This window comes from Neovison vison, chromosome 7 (assembly GCF_020171115.1).
Source record: "Neovison vison isolate M4711 chromosome 7, ASM_NN_V1, whole genome shotgun sequence".
Classification (NCBI taxonomy): Eukaryota; Metazoa; Chordata; class Mammalia; order Carnivora; family Mustelidae; genus Neogale; species Neogale vison.
Window position 1 is genome coordinate 12,732,282 of NC_058097.1, and position 20,124 is coordinate 12,752,405.

Below are 20,124 nucleotides of genomic sequence, written 5' to 3' on the forward strand. Positions count from 1 at the left end.
ATTTGAGTTAAAAAGGCGAGTGACTATAGAGAAATATGTCTCAATATATGTAAATACAGCCCAAAGGGTGTTGGGCTAGGCACCTGACCCCAAGGAGAGTTGAGGAACATGTCTTCCTGTCTCAGCGCTTCGGTCATCTGTTGAACTGGGCAGGTGTTCATGTTCTGTTTCACTTAAGACAATATGCCAACTTGGAAGGTGCCCAAGGGATCTGGCCCGGGTGCCAAGCCTCCCAGCTGCTCCTAATCATTACATGCCGCACCTGCCAGGAGCGTCCTGCTTGCTGCGAGCCTTTGGTCTGTGGGCCCAGGAGTCGGGCTCACTTGATAAAACCTGCCAGGTGACTTTGGATGACAAGTGCAAAGGCAGTGCCTATCTGGATCCCGTCCAGTCTAGTCTGGGAAACAGGCACTCGAAAACAGATCACACAGGCCTGGAGCCCTTCTGATTTCATAGAGAGGTCAGCTGTGGGAGGAAAGCACAATATTTCATTCATATCAGGCATCTTGGCCAAACTGCTGATCCGCTCCTGCCTCCGCTTGCCTCGTGGGAAAAGCCTCGATCAGATACCAAAGTAAGTGAGAATATCACACTTAGCAACTGTCAATGAATTCATGGGTCTAGGCATGAAGAACCAGCGGTGGTCAACATCAGAAAAGAATAATTATCAGATGTTGCATACCTCCTGTTGAAATAACCCAGTTGCACTTATACTGGTAACAAAGGGTTTGAACTTGAATCTGATCCAGCTGCCAATGTGCAGAAACAGAGGACAAAGGAACATATTGAATTGTACCATGCATGTGCCGTCAATGAAGTCTGGACCGGGGACACTGTAGGGAGCAAATATCCCGGGTTCATCTGCAGATGAATTGTAAGGGAGGGAATGAGATGGAAGGGAAATTCCACAGATGAAAATAGACTTAAAGGATACATGAAATTTAAGAAAAAGATGAAGCTTGAAAGCTATAGTGTTGAGGGAGGCACAGTTAATAGTGTGCTGTATAAAGCCATAAAGAAACCAACACGGTGAATGCTGTCCTAGGACGGTGGTTGCTCTTAGGGGGATGCTGTGACTGGGGTAGGTCTCATGAGGGGCTCCTGGGGTGCCTTTCTCGATTCCAAGACACGATTGTATTACGGTAACTCATTAAACTGTACATTTGTTGGATGTTATCCCTGTGTTCTATTTTAAATATTTTATATTATTATTTTTAAGCATCCTCTACATCCAACATGGGGCTCAGACTTGCAACCCCGAGATCAAGAGTCCCATGCTCTACTGATTGAGCCAGCCAGGTGACCCAGCTGTGTTTTATTTTAAAATAAAAAGTTTTTAGGGGTGCCCAGATGGCTCAGTCGGTTAAGCGTCTGCCTTTGGCTCAGGTCATCATCTCAGGGGTCCTGGGATTAAGCCCCACATTGGGCTCCCTGCTCAGTGGGGAGTCTGCTTCTCTCTCTGCCCCTCCCCCAGCCCATGCTGTCGCTCAAATAAATCTTTTAAAAAAATAAAAAGCAATATGCTTTAAAAAATATTCTACCTTTTATAGGCAAAAAGATATAAAAACATGCTTTCCCCCCCGCCAAGATTTTATTTATTTATTTATTTTAGAGCATGATTAGGGGGAGAGGCAAAGGGAGAGAGAGAGAGAGACCCCCCAGCAAACTCCGGCTGAGTGTGGATCCTGACTGGGGCTAGATCCCGGGACACTGAGATCAATACCTGAGCTGAAATCAAGAGTCAGATGCCTAACCCAATGAGCCACCCAGGCGCCCCTGCTTCTGTTTTGAAATATAAACAATTCAATGATAAATCAGAATATATGAAATGTTTATCTTCAAGGGGAGGGAAATGATAGGAGTGAAAGATAGGGACTGGAAGCTAGAACTTTCTGAACATACTTTCTATAGTATTTACTTTGGAATTACGTGTTTTATGTAATTAAAGTTTTTAAAAATCCCTAAAAATAACAAGCAGATGGAAATGTATGGGTTTTGGACTGTACATGTCTAATGAGATAACTGAACATAGAACCATGAAGAAAACTTAAACTGCATGGAGTTGTCTCTTGTTAAGTGATATCAGTGTTACCATTTTGAAACTACTGTCCATACAGAAGGAGAATACAAATAATCATCTTAAGTGTCAATAAGAAAAAAGATTCTCAGTACAAGGCAAGTGAGATGCACATAATCCAAGGGAGTTAAAAGAAGCCTTATAATTCTAATGATTTATCTACAGATTATTTTTATACTTAAAAATAGTAATTTCTGGGGCACCTGCATGTCTCCATTGGTTAAGTGTCTGACTCCTGATTTCAGCTCAGGTCATGAGATCAGGATGGTGAGATCAAGCCCCGCGCTGGGCTCCGTGCTGAGTGTGGAGCCTGTTTAAGATTCTCTCTTTCCCTCTGCCCCTCCCCTCCACTTGGATGAGGGCTTGCTGTGTCTTTCTCTCAAAAAAAAAAGGCCTGTCCGCCTGAAGAGCCTATGGACACTGACAACCAATAAGCACCCCTAGAGCTCAGGCTCTGATTTCTAAGTATTATTCCCCACAAACAGAGCTCTGCGGAAAAGTAGCTCATTTCTAGTCTGAGGCAGAAAATGTCCAAGATGAGCCTCGAAACTCCATTCATGCTTGAAAGCAAGGAAGCTGTTGAAAACTATTGCAGTCATGTTAGTAGGACAGGACCCTACTGGAAGGAGCTCCCACTCTCTTCATGATGAAATAATCTGAGCGTTAAGAAGAATAACAAACAGCTTCGCAATTTCTTATTGTTCCATCTCTAGCTATCATACAGCCCCATGACTCACCCCTAGATAGTTCCCTAAGAAAAATAAAATATTTCCAGAGAAAGACCATTTGTATGCAAATGTATGTGGCTTCATTCATACTTGGGAAACCCTGGGAGCAATGCAAATGCTTGTCAACTGATAAATGGATCAACAAATTGTGATATAATGGAATGCTACTCAGTATAAAAGGAAAAGCCCACTGATCTCAGCTACACTCTGTTGAGTATCCCCAACACATTCGCTAAGTGAAAGAAGACACAACAGAAAGGGCAGCATACTTTATAATTCTGTTTATATAATATTTTGGGGGGAAACCCTATTAGGAATAGCAATTAGATAAATATTCATCAGAGGTATAGAGTGGGGAAAGGGATTGGCTACAAAGGGATACAGGAGAAGTTTTGGGGGTGATAGAAATGTTCCAGATCTTAGCATAACGTGTTTGTGTGTATTTATTAAAACTCATCAAACTGTACACTTAAAGAAGATGAACTTCAGTGTATACAATTTTACCTCAGTCAACCTGCCTTAAAAAGCAACTTTCATGGGTTGAAATGCAGAAGTTAGAAGATTAATGAATTCAAAATGTTACTGAAGAATCATTACTAGTTACCTTTGGAGGATTCTAGGGAAGAACCCATTCTGAAAACTGGTACATAAGCCAAGGGAAAGAATCAAACCATTACCCTGGTTTTTCTATACAGAACAAACTTTGAGGTAAGAAAACAAGAGGAGGAGGGAAAGTTCTCCATTCTAGGAGGATCACAGTAATAAATGTAGAAGGAAAGGTAGAAGCAGAAATTCACCACCCGGACTGACTAATGGAATACTGGATGCGGGCTAGAATCCTCAGTGTTTGATGAAAGATAAAAGGCTGATGGAAAATTTTGTAATACATGAATTATGGAGAAAGAACTTGACATTAGCTCACTAAAGGGGGATGAGAAGATGTTTGGTGCCTCCTGCTGTAAGGCAGTACCTCCTATGAAAACTACACCCAAACTTAATGAAGGTTTTTGATCTGAATATTAAGAAATGCATCGATAAGTATGTTGAATGGCATTCCAAGGATGCAGTCAACCAAATCCAGAATGACCCAGTTTCTTCAACAGTAACAAAAAAGGGAAAATAAGCTTTCATATATTAAAAGGCCTTAAGAGTTCAAAACTTACACAGATTTACAGAAATTTAAGATAGTGTGGTACTGGCATAGAGGGAAACATACAGATCAGTGGAATGGGATTGAGAGTCCAGAAGTGAATCCCTATCCGTCTATGCCTCTATGGTCAGCTGAGTTCTGGTGAGGGTCCCAGTACCATCCAATGGAGGAAATAGTCTTTTCAAAAAATGGTGCTGGGACAGTTGGATAGCCCCCACAAAAATGAAGTTGGGCTCTTACCTCAAACCATATGCAAAATCAACTCCAAATGCATCACAGACTTAAATGGAAAAGCTAAAACTATAAAACTCTTAAAATACTCATAAATCATTGTGACCTTGGATTAGGCAGCAGTTTCTTAGATAGGACACCAAAAGCACAAACAACCAAAAAAGAAAAAAAAAGATAAATTGGACTTCATCAGGCTTATAACTGTCATGTATCCTGGGACACTATCAACAAAGTGAAAAGACACCCTACAAAATGGGAGAAAATACTTAATCTTATCTTTAAAAATTTTTTTAAATTATTATTAACGTATAATGTATTATTTGTTTCAAGGGTACAAGTCTGTGACTCAGACTTTTAAGAGCCTAATGATTTGTCTCCCTCTCTGGTTTCATCTTGTTTCATTTTTTCTTCTCTTCTCCTATGATCCTCTGCGTTGTTTCTTAAATTCTGCTTATCCGTGAAATCATATGATAATTGCCTTTCTCTGATTGACTTATTTTGCTTAGCATAATACCCTCTAGTTCCATCCATATTGTTGCAAATGGCAAGATTTCTTTCTTTTTTTTTTTTTCCCATGGCTGAGTAAGACCACATGTTCTTTATCCATTCATCTGTCAATGGACATCTGGGCTCTTTCCAGGGTTGGGCTATTGTGGACGTTGCTGCCATAAACATTGGAGTGCAGGTGCCCTTTGGATCACTACATTTGTATCTTTGGGGTCAATGCCCAGTAGTGCAATTGGTGGATTGTAGGGTACCTCTCTTTTCAACTTTTCGAGGAACCTCCATATTGTTTTCCAAAGTGGCTGTACCAACTTGCACCCCCACCAACAGTGTAAGAGGGTTCCCTTTTCTCCACAACCTCTCCCACATTTGTTGTTTCTTCCCTTGTCAACTTTTGTCATTCTAACTGATGTAAGGTGCTGTATCAATGTGGTTTTGATTTGAATTTTCCTGATGGCTAATAACATTGAACATTTTTTCATGTGTCTGTTAGCAGTTTGTATGTCTTCTTTGGAAAAGTGTCTGTTCATGTCTTCTGGCCATTTTTTTTACTTGATTATTTGTTTTTTGGGTGGTGAGTTTGAGAAGTTCTTTATAGATCTTGGATATCAGCGCTTTGTCTGTAGTCTCATTTGCATTTATCTTCTCCCATTCCGTGGGTTGCCTTCTTGTTTTGTTGCCTGTTTCCTTTGCTGTGCAGAAGCTTTTGATCTCGATGAAGTCCCAATAGTTCACTTTCACTTTTGTTTCCCTCGCCTTTGGAGACATGACTTGAAAGAAGTCCCTGTGGCTGATGTCGAAGAGGTTACTGCCTATGTTCTCCTCTAAGATTTTGATGGATTCCTGTATCACACTGAGGTCTTTCATCCATTTAGAGTTTATCTTTGTGTGCAGTGTAAGAGAATGGTCCAATATCCTTCTTCTCCATGTGGCTGTCCAATTTTCCCAGCACCATTTATTGAAAAGACTGGCTTTTTTCCACTGGGTATTAATTCATAATAGCCTCCCAGTGAAAACAAACCAAATGTCCATCAATTGATGAATGGTTAGAGAAAATGTGGTGTATCTATACAATGGAATATTATTTGACAGAAAAAAAGAATGGAGTGGTAGTCTCAGGGGTAAGATGGTGATTGTCTCCAGCACCATGTGGTAATGGCAGTGACAGAGCCAGAGCTGCTCCATGGTGAAGAGGGAAGCAAAGTCTTTCAAGGAAAAAAGGAAATGCAAACTATGCCAAGAAAGATGTTAGTGAAGCTTATAATTATTGTACTAAAATCTAGATATGGGGGCGCCTGGGTGGCTCAGTGGGTTAAAGCCTCTGCCTCCAGCTCAGGTCATGATCCCAGGGTCCTGGGATCGAGCCCCGCATCGGGCTCTCTGCTCAGCAGGGAGCCTGCTTCCCTTCCTTTCTCTCTGCCTGCCTCTCTGCCTACTTGTGATCTCTGTCTGTCAAATAAATAAATACAATCTTAAAAAAAAATAAAACCTAGATATGCGTCCTAAAAATGCTAGCTATGTGAGAATTGAGCGGCTATTTTGATGATGCTCAGAAAGTTCCAGAAAGCTTTTGAGACACACAGCAGGGAGGATGAATGATAGTTTTGCCTGGGGATGTCTATGGGAAGGCCAATGCCCCCGACCTCTAGGGAATGCCATGGTGGCATGTCACCGTTTCCAGAGAGCTCTAGAACTGGCTCACAAAAGGGTTCAGGCACAATAATATATATGAGCATGAGAAAAGAACAGAAACAGATTCTGAGAAGCAGGATTTTTGGCAAGTGGTTTTCAGCATGGATGGTGCCCTAGAGTTTGCCCCATCTGCCGTTGCTTCAAAATTACCAAAGCACAATATTTAGCCATGCTGGGTCATTATCTAGAAGGACAGTCTGCGGCCGGTGACATTCCACTAAGGGCCATGCTCTGTGTGTAGGAGGTCTCTGCCATTTTTAGGAAGACCACATTGAGAAAGTAGTTCAGTTTTTTGCACAGGCTTCCAAGGTGACTCCTGACCACAAAAGTGCCTGCCTTGCTTGCAGAAATGCCAAAGCCCTTAAAGCAGAGAAAGAAGGTGGGAATAAAGCATTTAAAGGAGGAAATGACAAGCTGGCCTATGAGCTATATACAGAAGCCCCAGGGACAGACCCCCAATATAAAAACAAATGCCGAACCCTGCTGTAACTGGGGTATAGATCATTCCAAGCTCGGGAGACTAGATGGTGCAACAGAAGTTTGCACAAATGCAGCAAGGCTTGGGGCCACTTAATTAAAAGCCTCCTTGGGAAAAGCTCAGTGTTACATGGATACAGAACAATTTCAAAAGCAGGACAGGACTGCGGAAAAGTGTATCAGACGGAGAAAACATAAGAACATGCCCAGCTCCTAAAACATTGCACAGCCAGAGCTGAAGGAAAGCCTACTACAAGGTTCTGGGAGCGGACGTGAAGGGCTCTGAGGATGAGATCAAGAAAACTCCGCAACAAGCCTTGAAGCACCATCCAGACGGCCCAGGGGGAGCCAGTGCTGAAGTGGAAGAGGAGGAGGAGGAGGAGGAGGAGGAAGAGGAGGAGGAGGAGGAGGAGAGAACGTTCAAGGAAGTCAGCAAAGCTTTTGCTCTTCTCCCCGATCCCGGGAAGTAGACTCACTTTGACACTGGACTGGACACGGATGAGGAGGACAAGCATCTGGTCCGGGGGGAACTTAACTTTTTCACTTTGGGTAACCAGAGGAAGCCCTCCAGAACCCGGAGAGTGTGGATCTGCCCGGTGTGACCTGGAATGTGGACACAGCGCACCTGCTCTCTCCTCGTCTCTGTGTACTCGGAGCACCGTGGCTTTTTCCGTTGGATCGCCTGGGTCTGTGTGAGTGGGTGAGGGAAAGGGGACTGGCGCCAAGTGCGGGCGTGGGAGCAGGGAAGGGGATGGACAGGGAAGCAGCTTGCGAATTTTTGTTTTCCTGTTTAACTTTATTTAAAAAGGCAAAAGGGCGGGGGCACCTGGCTGGCTCAGTTAGCCGAGCATGTGACTCTTGATCTCAGGGTCGTGAGTTCGAGCCCCATGTTGGGTATAGAAATGACTTAAAATTAAAATCTTTAAAAAATTTTTTCAAATTAAAAAAAAAAAAAAAGGAATGAAATGCTGAAAGGTACCATGGCCTAGGCCGTTTGGGCTGCCGTAATAAAATGCCATGGATTGGGCACTTAAAGGACAGAAGTGCACTCGCTCACAGTTCTGGAGGCTGGAGGTCCGAGCTCAGGGACCAGCATGGCTTGTTTCTGGTGTGGACTCTCCCCGTGGGCTGCAGGTGATCGCCTCCTTGTGTGCTCACATGACCTCTTCCCTGGGCGGGGTGGAGGGGGCATGCAGAGAGAACAGGAAGCTCTCTGTCTAGTGGCTCTTCTTATAAAGTCAAGAATCCCATTATGGGGGCCCCACCCTTGTGGCCTCGTCTAATCCTAATTACCTCCCCAAAGTCCCATCTCCCACCACATGGGGGGCTAGGGCTACAACCTAGGAAGTTAGGGGGATACACTGAGTTTATCACACAGTACGAGATGAACGAACCCTGAAAACATTATACTAAGTGAAAGAAGCGAGTCCTAAAGGACCACACACTGTGTGACTCCATTGATCGGAAATGTCCAGAAGAAGCAAATCCATAGAGACGGGAAGAAAACCCATAGAGACGGAAAGCAAATTTGTAGGTTGCTTGCCAGGGACTGGATGGGGAGAAGAAGTAAACAGAGATTGCAAATGAATAGTTTATTTTGGGGGTGATGAAATGTTCTGAGGGGCGCCTGGGTGTCTCAGTGAGTTAAGCCTCTGCTTTCAGCTCAGGTCATGATCTCAGGGTCTTGGGATCGAGCCCCACATCAGGCTCTCCGCTCGGCAGGGAGCCTGCTTCCCCTCTCTCTGCCTGCCTCTCTGTCTACTTGTGATCTCTGTCTGTCAAATAAATAAATAAAATCTTAAAAAAAATTTTCTGAAAATAGATTGTGGGTGATTGTTGTACAACTTTGTGAATCTACTAAAAGAATCCCACGGAATTATACACTTGGAAATGGCAAATTTTATGGCCTATGAAGTATATATCTTAATATTTAAAAAAAAAGAAAAAAAAGATGTTGAGACACATCAATCAATGGACCTTGTTAGACTCTCAATTCAAACAAAGAAACTTAAAAAAAGACAGATATTTTTATTTTTAATTTTTTTTTAAAGATTTTTTTATTTATTTAACAGATCACAAGTAGGCAGAGAGGCAGGCAGGGTGGGGGGAAGGAGGCTCCCCAATGAACAGGGAGCCTGATGCGGGGCTCAATTTCGTGACCTGAGCCAAAGGCAGAGGCTTAACTCACTGAGCCATGCAGGCACGCCAAGAGATGGATATTTTTAAAACAATCAGGAAAAAGTAAACATGGATTCTATATTAGATGATATCAGGAATTCTTGATTTGGGAATGTGCAATAGTAGTAACGTGATTATAGTTTTTTAAAATGTCATATTCACAACTGAACTGCATAGAACATTCCAGCATATACTTTCTTCCATACCTGTCCCCTGTGTGAGCTTCCTAATGCCTGCTGTCAGCGGGGGGGGTAGCTGGGGGTGGCGTGGGAGAGGCACGTTCTCAAGCTCCTCCCCCGCCCCCATGAGAGAGGCGGTGCGGGGGACAGGGGTGTCCTCTCAGGTGTGGGGAAGGCCATTCTCTGAGGCTGTCAGGCCTCTGGTCTGGCCCCATTTGCTGTCAGGCCACTGGTCTGGCCCCATTTGCCAGGAAAGGGCCTACTTTCCTCCGTGCCACCCCAAAGGCTCTAGCCCCCGGGTCATCAGGCGACTCCGTTCGGTGTCTCCCTCAGCTTTCCCACATGTGCTCCATTCTGGAGGGGCTCAAGGGCTAGAGCCACAGAAGGCACCCAACTTCCGACTCTCTGGTGTGGCGTGAAGGCGGCTGCGACCCCATTTCTTCCTTTCTTGGCTTCTCCGTCAGGGCCTGGGGGTCTGGGATGTATGGTGGGGTTCGGGACCGAAGGCCTTTCCGGGAGATTCGTGCTCGAGGAGACTGCCCAGAGAGCTGCGGTTTTCACCTCCTGCAGCCCGAGTCCTTCAGGTACTTTACAACCTCACCTCCTTCAGGAAGCTCCCCGGATTGAACCCATGCAGCCATTCATGGCTCGGTCCTGCTTTTGTTCAGGCCCGTGTCTGTCAGCTGGTGTCCTTGTAACTCACTCCTGGGCCAGCACTGCCCTTGGGACGTTCTGAAGTCCCTTCTCGCATGCAGCCGGGTTGCCGGCCTCCGGACTCTCCCCGGGGTCCCCGGCCGGGCAGGGGGTGCCGCGCGCACACAGACTCCCGGTGCCCGTGGCTGATGTCTGAGTGGCAGCCCTGCTCTTACATAATCGGTTTCTCTCCTCCTTTCTCCCTCCAGAGCCAGATTTCACATTGAGCAGCTGCAGACGGAGAAATCAGAGAAAGCACAACCCAGCCCCGGATTCCGAGGGGCCTGCTGGGGACTCTCTCCTCCCGCTTGAGACGGAAGACCCCGAGGCCGGAGTCTCAGGCCAGGTCCCGCCAGCTGCCATGGGACTCTCGGCCGCTGCCCACCAGCTGCCCTCCGCACGGCCAGGCAGATAAGGGCGGGCACTGCCCCAGGAGCACCTGCCGCCCCCTGCCGGGCAGCTCCTCTGTGGCCAGCCCTTCCCCAGCCTTGGGGCACCTTCGCTGACCCGAGGCCATGTAGGCCCCATCTGGGCCTTTGTGGAGAGACACACACGGCTGGGGACACCGCCTCTGCTCTCTGGGGGGACACAGCACGCCACCATGTCCTGGGGAATCGCCGGGCTGCACTGTGAGTACCAGGGGCGGGGGCGGGCTGTCCGTGGAGACTGCCCCGGGAGGCATTGGCCCAGAGCCGGGCTCTGCTGTAACCAAGGCAACCGGGCCATTCCTGCTGGTGAGAAGTTGAGATGCTTCCCAGCTTAACAGCCTGGGGACTCCCGTGGCTGCTCTCTGCCCTGGCTGTAGCCCACCGCAGCTCAGACCCGCAGTGCGGCTCCAGGTCCTGGGCTGGTTGGCATGGGCAGTGGGTGGTCAAGGGGATGGGGCAGGCACGGGGTGCAAGGGGCAGCAGCACCTTCTTGGGCTGTCTGGTGCTGGGGTGCACGGGCTGTGGGGGCAGAGAGGAATTCTGGTCTCCCTGGATGTGGCCAGCCGGGGGCGGGGGCTTGTGGAAGTGTCTCCCAAGCCCCGTGGGAGAAGTGCCACCAGGTGCTGGAGGAGGCAGCCTGTTCCCTCTGCCCCTCCCTCCATGACAGAACAAAATTAAGAGGCAGAAAGAGAACAGTGTTGTTGGTAAAAAGAAAAAATAAGTTGAAATGAGGACAGAACGTGTCTAGAAGCCTCTCAAGCCCGCTGGTGGGAGGCCAGACCAAGATCCCTTCAGACTCCAAGATTCAATTGAATTGACTCAAATTCAACACATTTTTCTGGTGCCTCCCACATGCCCACTGGAGAGTGACTGCCATGGCAACAAGGACTGGGCTAGCTCGTGCCCCTCTCCCCGATGCCTGGCGCGGAGGTAGGCGCTCGGAGCTGTGTGCCTTAGGGATGAGGTCTGGGGTTTGATCCCGCAAGGGGTCCAGGCTGGCCCTTGGGGAGGGATACTGCAAAGGGTCGGGACACGCAGAACAGGCGGAAGGACCCAGGCCCAGTGTTCTGGAAGCTTCCAGATCACAAGGAGCAAGAAGAGTGGTGTGGTGAGGAGACACTTGAGCGGACAGGACAGTGTTCACACAGGTGGATGTAGGAAGGTGAGGACAGGGTCTCAGGTAGAGGGAACAGCGTGAGTAAGGGTTCAGCCTTGGGACCAAGAAAGGCCGGGCTGGAAAGCAGGTTTGGGCTCAGGTGGTGGAGGCCATAAAGGCCAGTTCATGAGACATCAGGGAGCCCAGGAAGGTTCAAGATCCGGGAGTGGGGCTGTGACTGGGAGTTACTCTGCTTTCGGAAGATCAGTCTGTGCTACTTGCTGGCTGTGCTGCGACCTTGTGGGCAGGAAGTGACGAGGGTCTGTTCCGGAGGTGGCCCTGGGAGCGGAAGGCATGGTGGAGGCCGACTGCCCGCTGGGGCCGGGATGGGCGGTGGGGTGGGAGGCAGGGAGGGCTGCAGGTCGGGGGCTCGTAGAGGGGCTGGGTGCTGGAGAAGGATGGGCTGCCATAACGATTTGCCACAAACTCGGTGACTGAACAGGGCAGAAATTTCTTCTGCCCCAGGTCTGGAGGCCAGAAGTCTAAAATTAAGGTGGGGACAGGGCCACGCCTCCTCCGGGGCTCTAGGGAAGCCTCCTTTCTGCCTCTTCCTGCTTCAGGTGGTGGCTGGCAGTCCGTGGTTTGGGGTGCCACCGTGCTGGTCTGTATCTGTCTCCTCCTGACTCTTTCTGCATGTCTCTCTGTCCCCTCCACTTCTTACGAGGACACCTGGTCATTGGACTTAAGTTGGGCCTTCATGTTATCCCCAAAGACCCCATTTCCTAATAAGGTCACATCTGAAGCCCTGGGTGAATAAGGATTTTGGGGGGATGTTGTTCAGCCCTCTGTGCAGGTTCAGATTCGGTTGCTGCGGGTGGTGGACAAGCCCCATTTGTCCCTCCGCAAGGGTCTGTCCCCAGGAGAGGCGCCGCCCCTCCCCCTCCCAGCCAGGGATCCGAGAAGGGAGCTCCTTCCCCACTTGCTTTTTCTTCAGCCTCCTCTTCTGTCTTGGGGATGTCTTCCTTCTGGAGGGTGGGGGACCAAGAGTGGCCCCCTTCCCGGGTCAGGGATGCCCTGGTGGTGGGGCTCTCTGGGGTTCAGAGCTGCTGTGAGGCTACAGCCATGCTGGCCCCGTGGAGTCACTGGTTGCTGGCCTGTTTCTTGGGGGTGGAGACAGCAGAAAAGGGGCTAAAATTCGGAGATGGTGGTCAGTCTGCAGATCTAAAGGAAGTCTGGGTCTGGCGGAAGGCAGATGACCCATGGACAAGGTTTCTGGCTCAGCCCATGTGTGCCAGGATGGCTTTTTCTGACTTGTTCCTGCTAGGAGCCCACTGCCGTCAGGACAGGGGTGAGGGCAGCAAGGGTGGGACTTCAGGATGACTGGCCCATGGGAAGGAAGGCCAAGTGTGGACAGAGATACTGATTTTAAAGACAAGATGCAAATTCAGATTTTTACGTGAAATCTCTGTGAACTGAGCGGTGGCCCTTGGGACACCAGTTCGCAACTGTCTCTGGAGGTCGGTGGTTCTCCAAATGTAGTGCCCACATCAACAGCAGCAGCTTGGAACTTGCTAGAAATACAAATTCGCCAGGCCCACCCCAGACTTCCTGACTCAGACACTCTGGGCCTTAATCAGCTTTCCAGAAAATTCGGATGCATGCTCCTCATCCCTTGTTCAAGATGAACCCCCCACAGTGCTCAGTCAACAAGACAGTGTTGTGGCTGACTGCATTATGGATTCACATACTGGGGGCCGGGTTGTCTGGTCAAGACAATGAGTGAGGTGGAGAGACGGCGCTAGAGACCGAGACTATGGGGGGCTGGTTCAGGCAGGGGAGAGCCTGGTTGGGGCTTGGGGGAAGGAGTCTCGGTGAGACCTTGAGAGAGGTCTGCCATGTGAGAGGATACCCAGGGCAGAGGCAAAGTGTTAGCAAAAACCATAAACCAGGAATGATCTCAGTTTGCCATGGTGCCAAGCTGAGGGGCTTCATGATTTAGAAACAAGATAGGAAGCAGCAGAAAACACTGGTTCCATTTGTGTTTATCTGGTCTTCTGTCCAAAATCCAGTGCAAGCACTTGGGAAGAGACAAGAGAGAGGAAAGGCAAGATGGGTTGCAAATTTGCAACCTTGAAAAATACGGTTGGCGGACTGCTGTGCGAGGAAGGGCTGGTGGGGCCAGCACAACCTGGACATGGGCTTGGGGCCATGTGGGGCGCTCCTGGGGAGGGTCCAGCCAGAGCCAGGAGCAGGTGGCAGCACTGAGAAGGTGGAGAGGTGGCCAGGAGCAGGCCCAGGCCAGGGAGGGAGTAAGCAAAAACCTTCTCTGACAAGGTGGTTTGGATCGGTGACGTTGGGTAAAGAACATGTGGGCCATTTACGGATCGTCATTCTTAGGGAGAGAATACCACAGCAGGACTCTTTGTCCACGAGCCTTTTGGTGATGGCTCTCTTTCTTGTTTTCCTTCAGGCTTATCCCTAGAAATGAAGTCAGTGGGTCAAAGGATGGAACATTTACAAAAAATTTTTTAAAGAGTATTTATTTGGGGGGGGGAGGGGCAGAGGGAGAGAGAGTCCCTGATAGACTCCCTGATGAGTACGGAGCCCAGTGCGGGGCTGGATCTCATAACCCTGAGATCAGGGCCTGAGCTGAAACCGAGAGTCAGATGCTTAACCCGCTGCACAACCCAGGCTCTCCAGCAGGTCAAAGGATGGGAAAAATTTTTAGGCTTAATAGGTCAACGGGTGTGGACATTATTAAGTCCACCAATACAAAACATGGCCAAAATGCTTTCCAGGATAAGAGCACCTGCCTCATGACTTTGCCAGCACCAAGTGTTATGAAAATGAAATAGAAAAAAACCCTACTTTCCTTTTTGATAAGTGAAACATGACATCTGATTGTTTTAATATGTATTTCTTTACCTTTACTGGGGAGTTTTTTTGGGGATACGTCTCCTGCCCATCTGTGTTTTCTTTCTGCTTTGATGAGTCTGAAGCGTTTTCCTATTTGTTGGAGACTCTGATATTTTTTGTAAGTGTGTTCGGGTCCAAGAAATCACAAAAGCTGTTTTTGAAGTCACAGCGACGCCCCCCAGCGGCGAAAGCTGGTAATGTTCGAAGGCCGACCTTTGGCTGGCGGGGCTGGGAGAAGCCGCAGCCCCAGAGCCGCGGGCTTCCCCAGGACAAGCACACTGGAAGGGCCACAGTGATTCGTGCTTCCTAGAGGGTTGCCAAGATCAGCTACAGCAGGGAGGGAAATGGCTCCAGACACCCTAGAGTCATTTGCAGAGTTGAACGAGCCTCCGTGTCTCCTGAATCCGCAGATGGAAATGCAGACCCAGGCTTTGAGGACACTCCAACCCTCGAGGGGGTGGGGGCCAAGGCTGCCCTGGAAAGGAGGCTGTGCCTGCCCCATGAGGAGACTTGACACCAACCTCAGGGTGTAACTGCTGGGGGGACTCTGCCTGCTGGGGGCAGGGATGCACCAGCGGGACGGCTCGTGCTCACCTGGCCGTGGTGCCTGAACCTGGACCCTGGAGGGGAGGGCGTCCTCTGGGTTCTGCACCCCCAGCCCTCCCATGGCCGGGAGAAGGGAGGGCACACCCAGGGGGCGGGGGAGTGGCACAGGGCGCTCATGTATTGCTGTTGGGTTCGGTCCACAGATCTCGGGATCCTCCTTGGCATGGCCTTGGGGAACGAGGGTTTGGAGATGTGGCCCTTGACACAGACCGAGGAGTGTGCGGTTACCGGCTTTCTGCGGGACAAGCTACAGTACAGGAACCGTCTTCAGTACATGGTAACTGTGTAGGCACCTGCCTAAGTCCCCGGGCTCCCAGAGGGTAGGGCCTTGTGGGCCCCGCCGTGGGTCTGTGTCAGCCCTGAGCCCATGGCCTCTTTCTCCACGGCACACATCAGTGTGCCTGGTCCACACTGACTGTCCCCTTCCCTTCAGGTGTCCCCCCAGGCCCTTCACCCCTGCTACTTGATCTGACCTTTGATCCTTTCTCCCCATGCCGCTCACCCTGTGACTCACGACTCACGAGTGGATTCCAGGAAGACTTGCGGGACTGGCAGGGCAGATAGATAAGGACCTGGCACCGTGGCTCTAAAAGTCTGTCTTTTTTCTTTTCTCCTTGACAGCTTTTCTAGATGTCATTCACACACCACACTATTCACCTGTTTAAGGGTACAGCTCAGCGGTTTTCAGTATCCGGCAGAGCACTGCAGCCGGCACCATAAGAAGTTTAGATCATCTTACTTGAGCTAGTTTTCCTCACCTCCAAAAAACATAGTACTCTTGGGGGTACTAGGTCCTCCAACCACTTCTTGGCCTAAAATTTCTGCCATTGTAGGAACTCCACACTTTGTCTCAGCCTCCCCTGTGTCCCAGAGGAAGGAGAGCTGTCGTTACCCCAGGGGAGAGCGGAGGGCTTCTTTTCTCTCAAAGGCCACCGCTGCCATCAGCGGGTTGGTCCTTGGCCCTCTCCTCCTACGGCAGATTGTCTGGGAGCAGGGGGAGCCTGTCTGAGCCATTTCTGACTCTGACCTCATGGTTTGTTCTTGTACTTCCCCAGAAACACTACTTCCCCATCAACTACAGGGTCAGCGTGCCTTATGAGGGGGTGCTCAGAATGGCCAACATCACCAGGCTGGTGAGAACCCCTCCTGGGCTGGGAGACCCCCTCCTGGGCTGGGAGACCCCTGCCTCCTGGGACACCCCACGGACCCAGCCTGAGAAGCACATTAGTCTTGGCAGGTCCTGCTGCCAGGGGCCTTTCCCAGCTCTGGGACCAAGCCTGCCCTTGGCGGAGGCCCCGAGGCTGCTCCTTGTTTACCATGGCTGCCCGTGCTCTGCTCCCTTCATGGGGCCGCGTGGGGCGGGGGGTGATCAGAGCAGTGGCGGGGCGGGCCCAGAGGCACATGTCTGCCGGCCGCAGCGCTCTCTCCTGTCCCCGCAGCAGAGGGCTCGGGTCAGCCAGCGGGAGCTGCGGTACCTGTGGGTCTGGGTGAGTCTCAGCGCTACCGAGTCGGTGCAGGAGGTGCTGCTCGAGGGCCACCCGTCCTGGAAGTACCTGGAGGAGGTCCGCACGCTGCTGCTGGACGTGCAGCAGAGCCTGACGGTGAGCTGTGCCCAGCTGTGGGCCTGGGGACGCGCATGCGCACAGGGCTGGCGGCCAGGGATGGTTGAGGTGTGAACACGTGGAAAGTTTCAGTGTGTCCTAAAGGGCGTGGGACAAACGAGAGAGGAAGACCGGGCCAGTGCCCGTTGGGTGGCCTTGGCTGGGGGCAGGAGAGGCTGTCTCTCTTGACCTGGGATCTTGGCCAAGTCGTTGATCCCTCTGGCTTTGTTTGTGGAGCCTCCTCTTGGGGGAGAGGAGAGGAAGCATGAAGAGGCAGAGGAATGAACACAGGTTTTAGGGTAAGGACGTGCTTGTAAAGGTGGATACATGACATCCTACGTTTGTTAAAGTCCACAGCTTGTACAGCGCAAAGTCAACTATGGGCTTGATGTCGTAAGAAGGTTCCTGATCATGGCCTGCCTGGCAGGGTTGATGTGAGGCCTCTATAAAGCCGGCAGCTGAGGGTCGGAGAATCAGCGTGAGCCCCTGCAGGCCATGGGTGTGCTGCGGGACCCCTCCCCTCACCCCCCTTCTGCCCTAGTCCCCAAGTAGGAGCCTTTCCGGGGAGCCCCACCTGCTGCCCAGCTAGAGCTGGAAGCTGCAGGGGACCCCGATGGCTGCTGGGAGTTCTGAGGAGGCTCTGGTTTGGGCGGAGGCTCAGAGGCCCAGTGGTTTCCTCGGTGGCTCTCCGGTGCCCGTGGGCAGCAGGAGTTGGAGCTGACCTGAAGAGACAGTTTTGCATCCTTGGTTTTCCTCGAGAGAGCTCTGAGTGCTTGGGAGCTGTGGAGGAGGTTGGGGGCGGGCTGAGGCTGGGGGCTCGGGTCCCCCAGGTTGTTCACATTTAACTGGCTTTAAGTCCATCTCATTCTCACGGAGTTAACGGTCTGTGCCCCGCTCCGAAAATGCCCAGCATCTGGTGGGCAGTCGGCTCTTCCCGCCAGGGACTGGGCCATGGGGGTGGGCGCCTTCTCTCTCCTGCCACCCTCACTGCTCTTTCAAAGCCTTTGTAGACTGTTTTTTTCGAGTTGCTGTGAACAGGACTGCTACCTGGTGGAATAATACAGAAATTCTCCTGCCACAGGCCTGGGGCCAGAAACCCTGCACTCAGGGTGGCAGCAAGGCCATGCTCTCTCTAAAGGTTCTGGGGAGGAGGGACCCTTCCTGCCTCTTCCCTGCTTCTGCTGGCTGCTACTGCTGTTGGCTTGTGGCCGCATGTCCCTCACGTGGCCTTTCCCTCGAGTGCCCCCTCTTAGAAGGCCGCCAGGCACTGGATTTAGGGACTACCCTACATTCAAACTGCTCTCATCTGGAGATCCTTAATTATATCTGCAAACATCCTGTTCCCAAATAGGGTCATGTTCACAGGTCCCAGGGTTGGACATAGTTTTTTTGGAGTGGGGGGTTAGGGGGACAGGCAATTCAACCCTGTATACTACCTTGAGGACGGTCTTTCTCAGGCTCAGGCCCTGCATCTCCCTTCTAGGCCACGTCCCCTGTACCAGCTCTGGCCCCCTGTTCCGTCCCCGGGTGTGCCTGCCTGCTCCCCAGTGTTCCCTGTTGTTGCATATGGTAGACAGAAGCACCCTGAGCTTGGAGCCAGAGACTGGCCTGGCCAGTATGCCTGGCTCCCAGGTGTCCTCATGAGGGTCCCTTGTCTTGTTCCCTGCAGGCAGTGCAGATCTTTGAATCCTGAAGGACAGTCTCCCGGGCCCAGGACCCCTTCCTTATGTGCTGGTGGCCAGGCCTGGGCTAAAACAGCAGGGTTGTCCCCTACTTTCCCCCATCCCGGACTGCTTCCTGCAGTCATTTTTCCAAAGATGGAAAAAGAGGAGCCTCTGCCTTGGGCTTGGGTGAAGGGTGTCGAGGTACCTTGTCGCCTGCAGGAAGCAGTAGAGAAGTTACCCATAGGCCTTCCGGTCACCGTTAGTCCCCTTCCTCTAGGGCTGGAGCAGCTCTAAGCAGGGCAGTTTCCAGGATTCTCCTGGGATGTGGCCTTGCGTCTTCCCTGGGGTTGGGGCGGTGGTACCCCTGGTCCTGAGGGCCTCCTTCTTTCCAGGATGTGGAGGTCAGCCCCAAGGTGGATGCAACAGTGTCACTCCTGAGTGCCCCGAGGCTAAGCCTGAAGCTGGTGCGACCCAAAGCCCTCCTGGACAACTGCTTCCGGGTCATGGAACTGTTGTACTGTTCGTGCTGTAAGGAACAAGGGGCTGGGGCTGGGGGCTGGACCCCAGGTTTCTGAGCTCGGGTCACTGAGCAGAGCCAGGGCTCTCCTGGGCTTGCCCTGCACTCCCCGGGGCTATAAGGCACTTCTGCAAGCCAAGAGGAGCCTCGGGTATGGGGATGAGAAGAATGTGGTGTGGGCTGGGCACGGAGCGTGCTGTTGACCACTCCTGCAGTCTTTTTTGTCCCCCCTGTCTCCTGCAGGTAAACAAAGTTCTGTCCTAAACTGGCGGGATTGTGAGGTGCCGAGCCCTCAGCCCCACAGCCCGGAGCCCTCATCGCAGTGTGCGGCTGCCCAGCCCTACCCTCTGTCCCAGCGGCCCCCTACCTCCCTCCCTCGCTCCCCAGGATCCGAGACCGGACCCCCGGCTCAGTGAAGCTGCTGAGGGCACAGGCGGAGACCTCTTGCCCCGAGAGGCCCGTGTGGTGACTTATATGGGGAAGCTCAAGGTGCTTCCACAGTTCGGTTGAACCTGAGACTTCTCTGGGCTGTGGTGAGGAGCCCCCCTATCCGCCTTGAGAGAGGAACCCCCAGGAGAGTGCTTTTCCTTTGAGGGGATTCTGTGCCTGAGAAGGGCTCAGCTCCCTGCATTCTGTACCTCACCTGGTCTCCCCTGGAGCAGCGGGGGTCTGGGGGTACCTGAAGTGGGACAGAGGTCTCTCTTCTTCCTGCACCACCTGGGCTGCCTCCCGGGCCTGGAGGCGGTGCCGAATGTCTCCTGTGGCCTGCAGAGGCGAGAAGCGTGCCGGGCAGGCGGGCGAGCACGGGGAGGGAGGGGGCCGGGCCACACACCCCGTCTTGCCACAGTGGATGCTCTTCCAGTTCCTTATATTTTCTATTAAACACTTGCTTGTTTTGTTTCGGTCTGGTTTGGTTTGCATCTGCAAAGATGAACCCCAGAACCCCTCTGCGGCCTCCGTGTTCCAGTTCCAGGACTCAGGAGACAGGTGGGCTGGTCGGGCCTGGGTCTCAAGATTTGGATTTGCAATGGATGAAGCCTTAGCCTGGAGGTCTGGAAATGGTCTTCGAGGGCCTGAGTTCCTTCCACACCTGCCTGAGCTGCCGGGACCTCAATGAGACGGAGACTGAGGGGCAGAGGGTGTTAGGCTGGTCCTCCTCTGCGCCCCCTGGTCGCCCTCCCTGGCTCCATCTGGCTGGGACAGGGTGCAGGTTTTCAAAAGCACAGGTCCTGGCACCAGACCCGGCTGCTCCTGCCCCCCTGCACATGGAGCCCGGGTGCCCCTGCCCCAGGCCCGATCTGGGGTGGGCCAGGGCCGGGGCTGCACGGCTGTTTGCAGGGGGCCAGTGAGCAGCCAGGGAGGAAGCCAGGCGGATGGACGCAGGGGT

At 51.5% G+C, this 20,124-nt stretch overlaps 1 protein-coding gene and 1 pseudogene across 4 annotated transcripts; both read left to right on the top strand.

The window, feature by feature from the left end:
* Positions 1 to 6,185: 6,185 nt before the first annotated feature.
* On the top strand, positions 6,186 to 7,461 carry LOC122911260 (annotated as a pseudogene).
* A 2,997-nt stretch (positions 7,462 to 10,458) lies between these two features.
* On the top strand, positions 10,459 to 19,636 carry IL34 (interleukin 34). 4 transcript variants are annotated; one of them, XM_044255770.1, is made up of 6 exons: positions 10,459 to 10,538; positions 15,099 to 15,232; positions 16,011 to 16,088; positions 16,395 to 16,556; positions 18,613 to 18,748; positions 18,981 to 19,636. In XM_044255770.1, the coding sequence occupies exons 1-6, from the start codon at positions 10,511 to 10,513 to the stop codon at positions 19,151 to 19,153; spliced, it is 711 nt and encodes a 236-aa protein (XP_044111705.1). In that variant the 5' UTR covers positions 10,459 to 10,510; the 3' UTR covers positions 19,154 to 19,636. The 4 variants fall into 4 exon arrangements, with proteins under 4 accessions (XP_044111705.1, XP_044111706.1, XP_044111704.1 ...); XM_044255771.1 differs by lacking the exon at positions 10,459 to 10,538 and adding an exon at positions 11,027 to 11,267 and having other exon boundaries at positions 18,953 to 19,003; XM_044255769.1 differs by lacking the exon at positions 10,459 to 10,538 and adding an exon at positions 11,028 to 11,267 and having other exon boundaries at positions 16,398 to 16,556.
* Positions 19,637 to 20,124: the final 488 nt, after the last annotated feature.

Coding starts and splice junctions, on each gene's coding strand:
- IL34 (XM_044255768.1), top strand. CDS start 11,213: ATGGCAACAAGGACTGGGCTAGCTCGTGCCCCTCTCCCCGATGCCTGG. Junction 15,233..16,010: donor GGAACCGTCTTCAGTACATG/GTAACTGTGTAG, acceptor GTACTTCCCCAG/AAACACTACTTCCCCATCAA. Junction 16,557..18,612: donor ACGTGCAGCAGAGCCTGACG/GTGAGCTGTGCC, acceptor CCTTCTTTCCAG/GATGTGGAGGTCAGCCCCAA.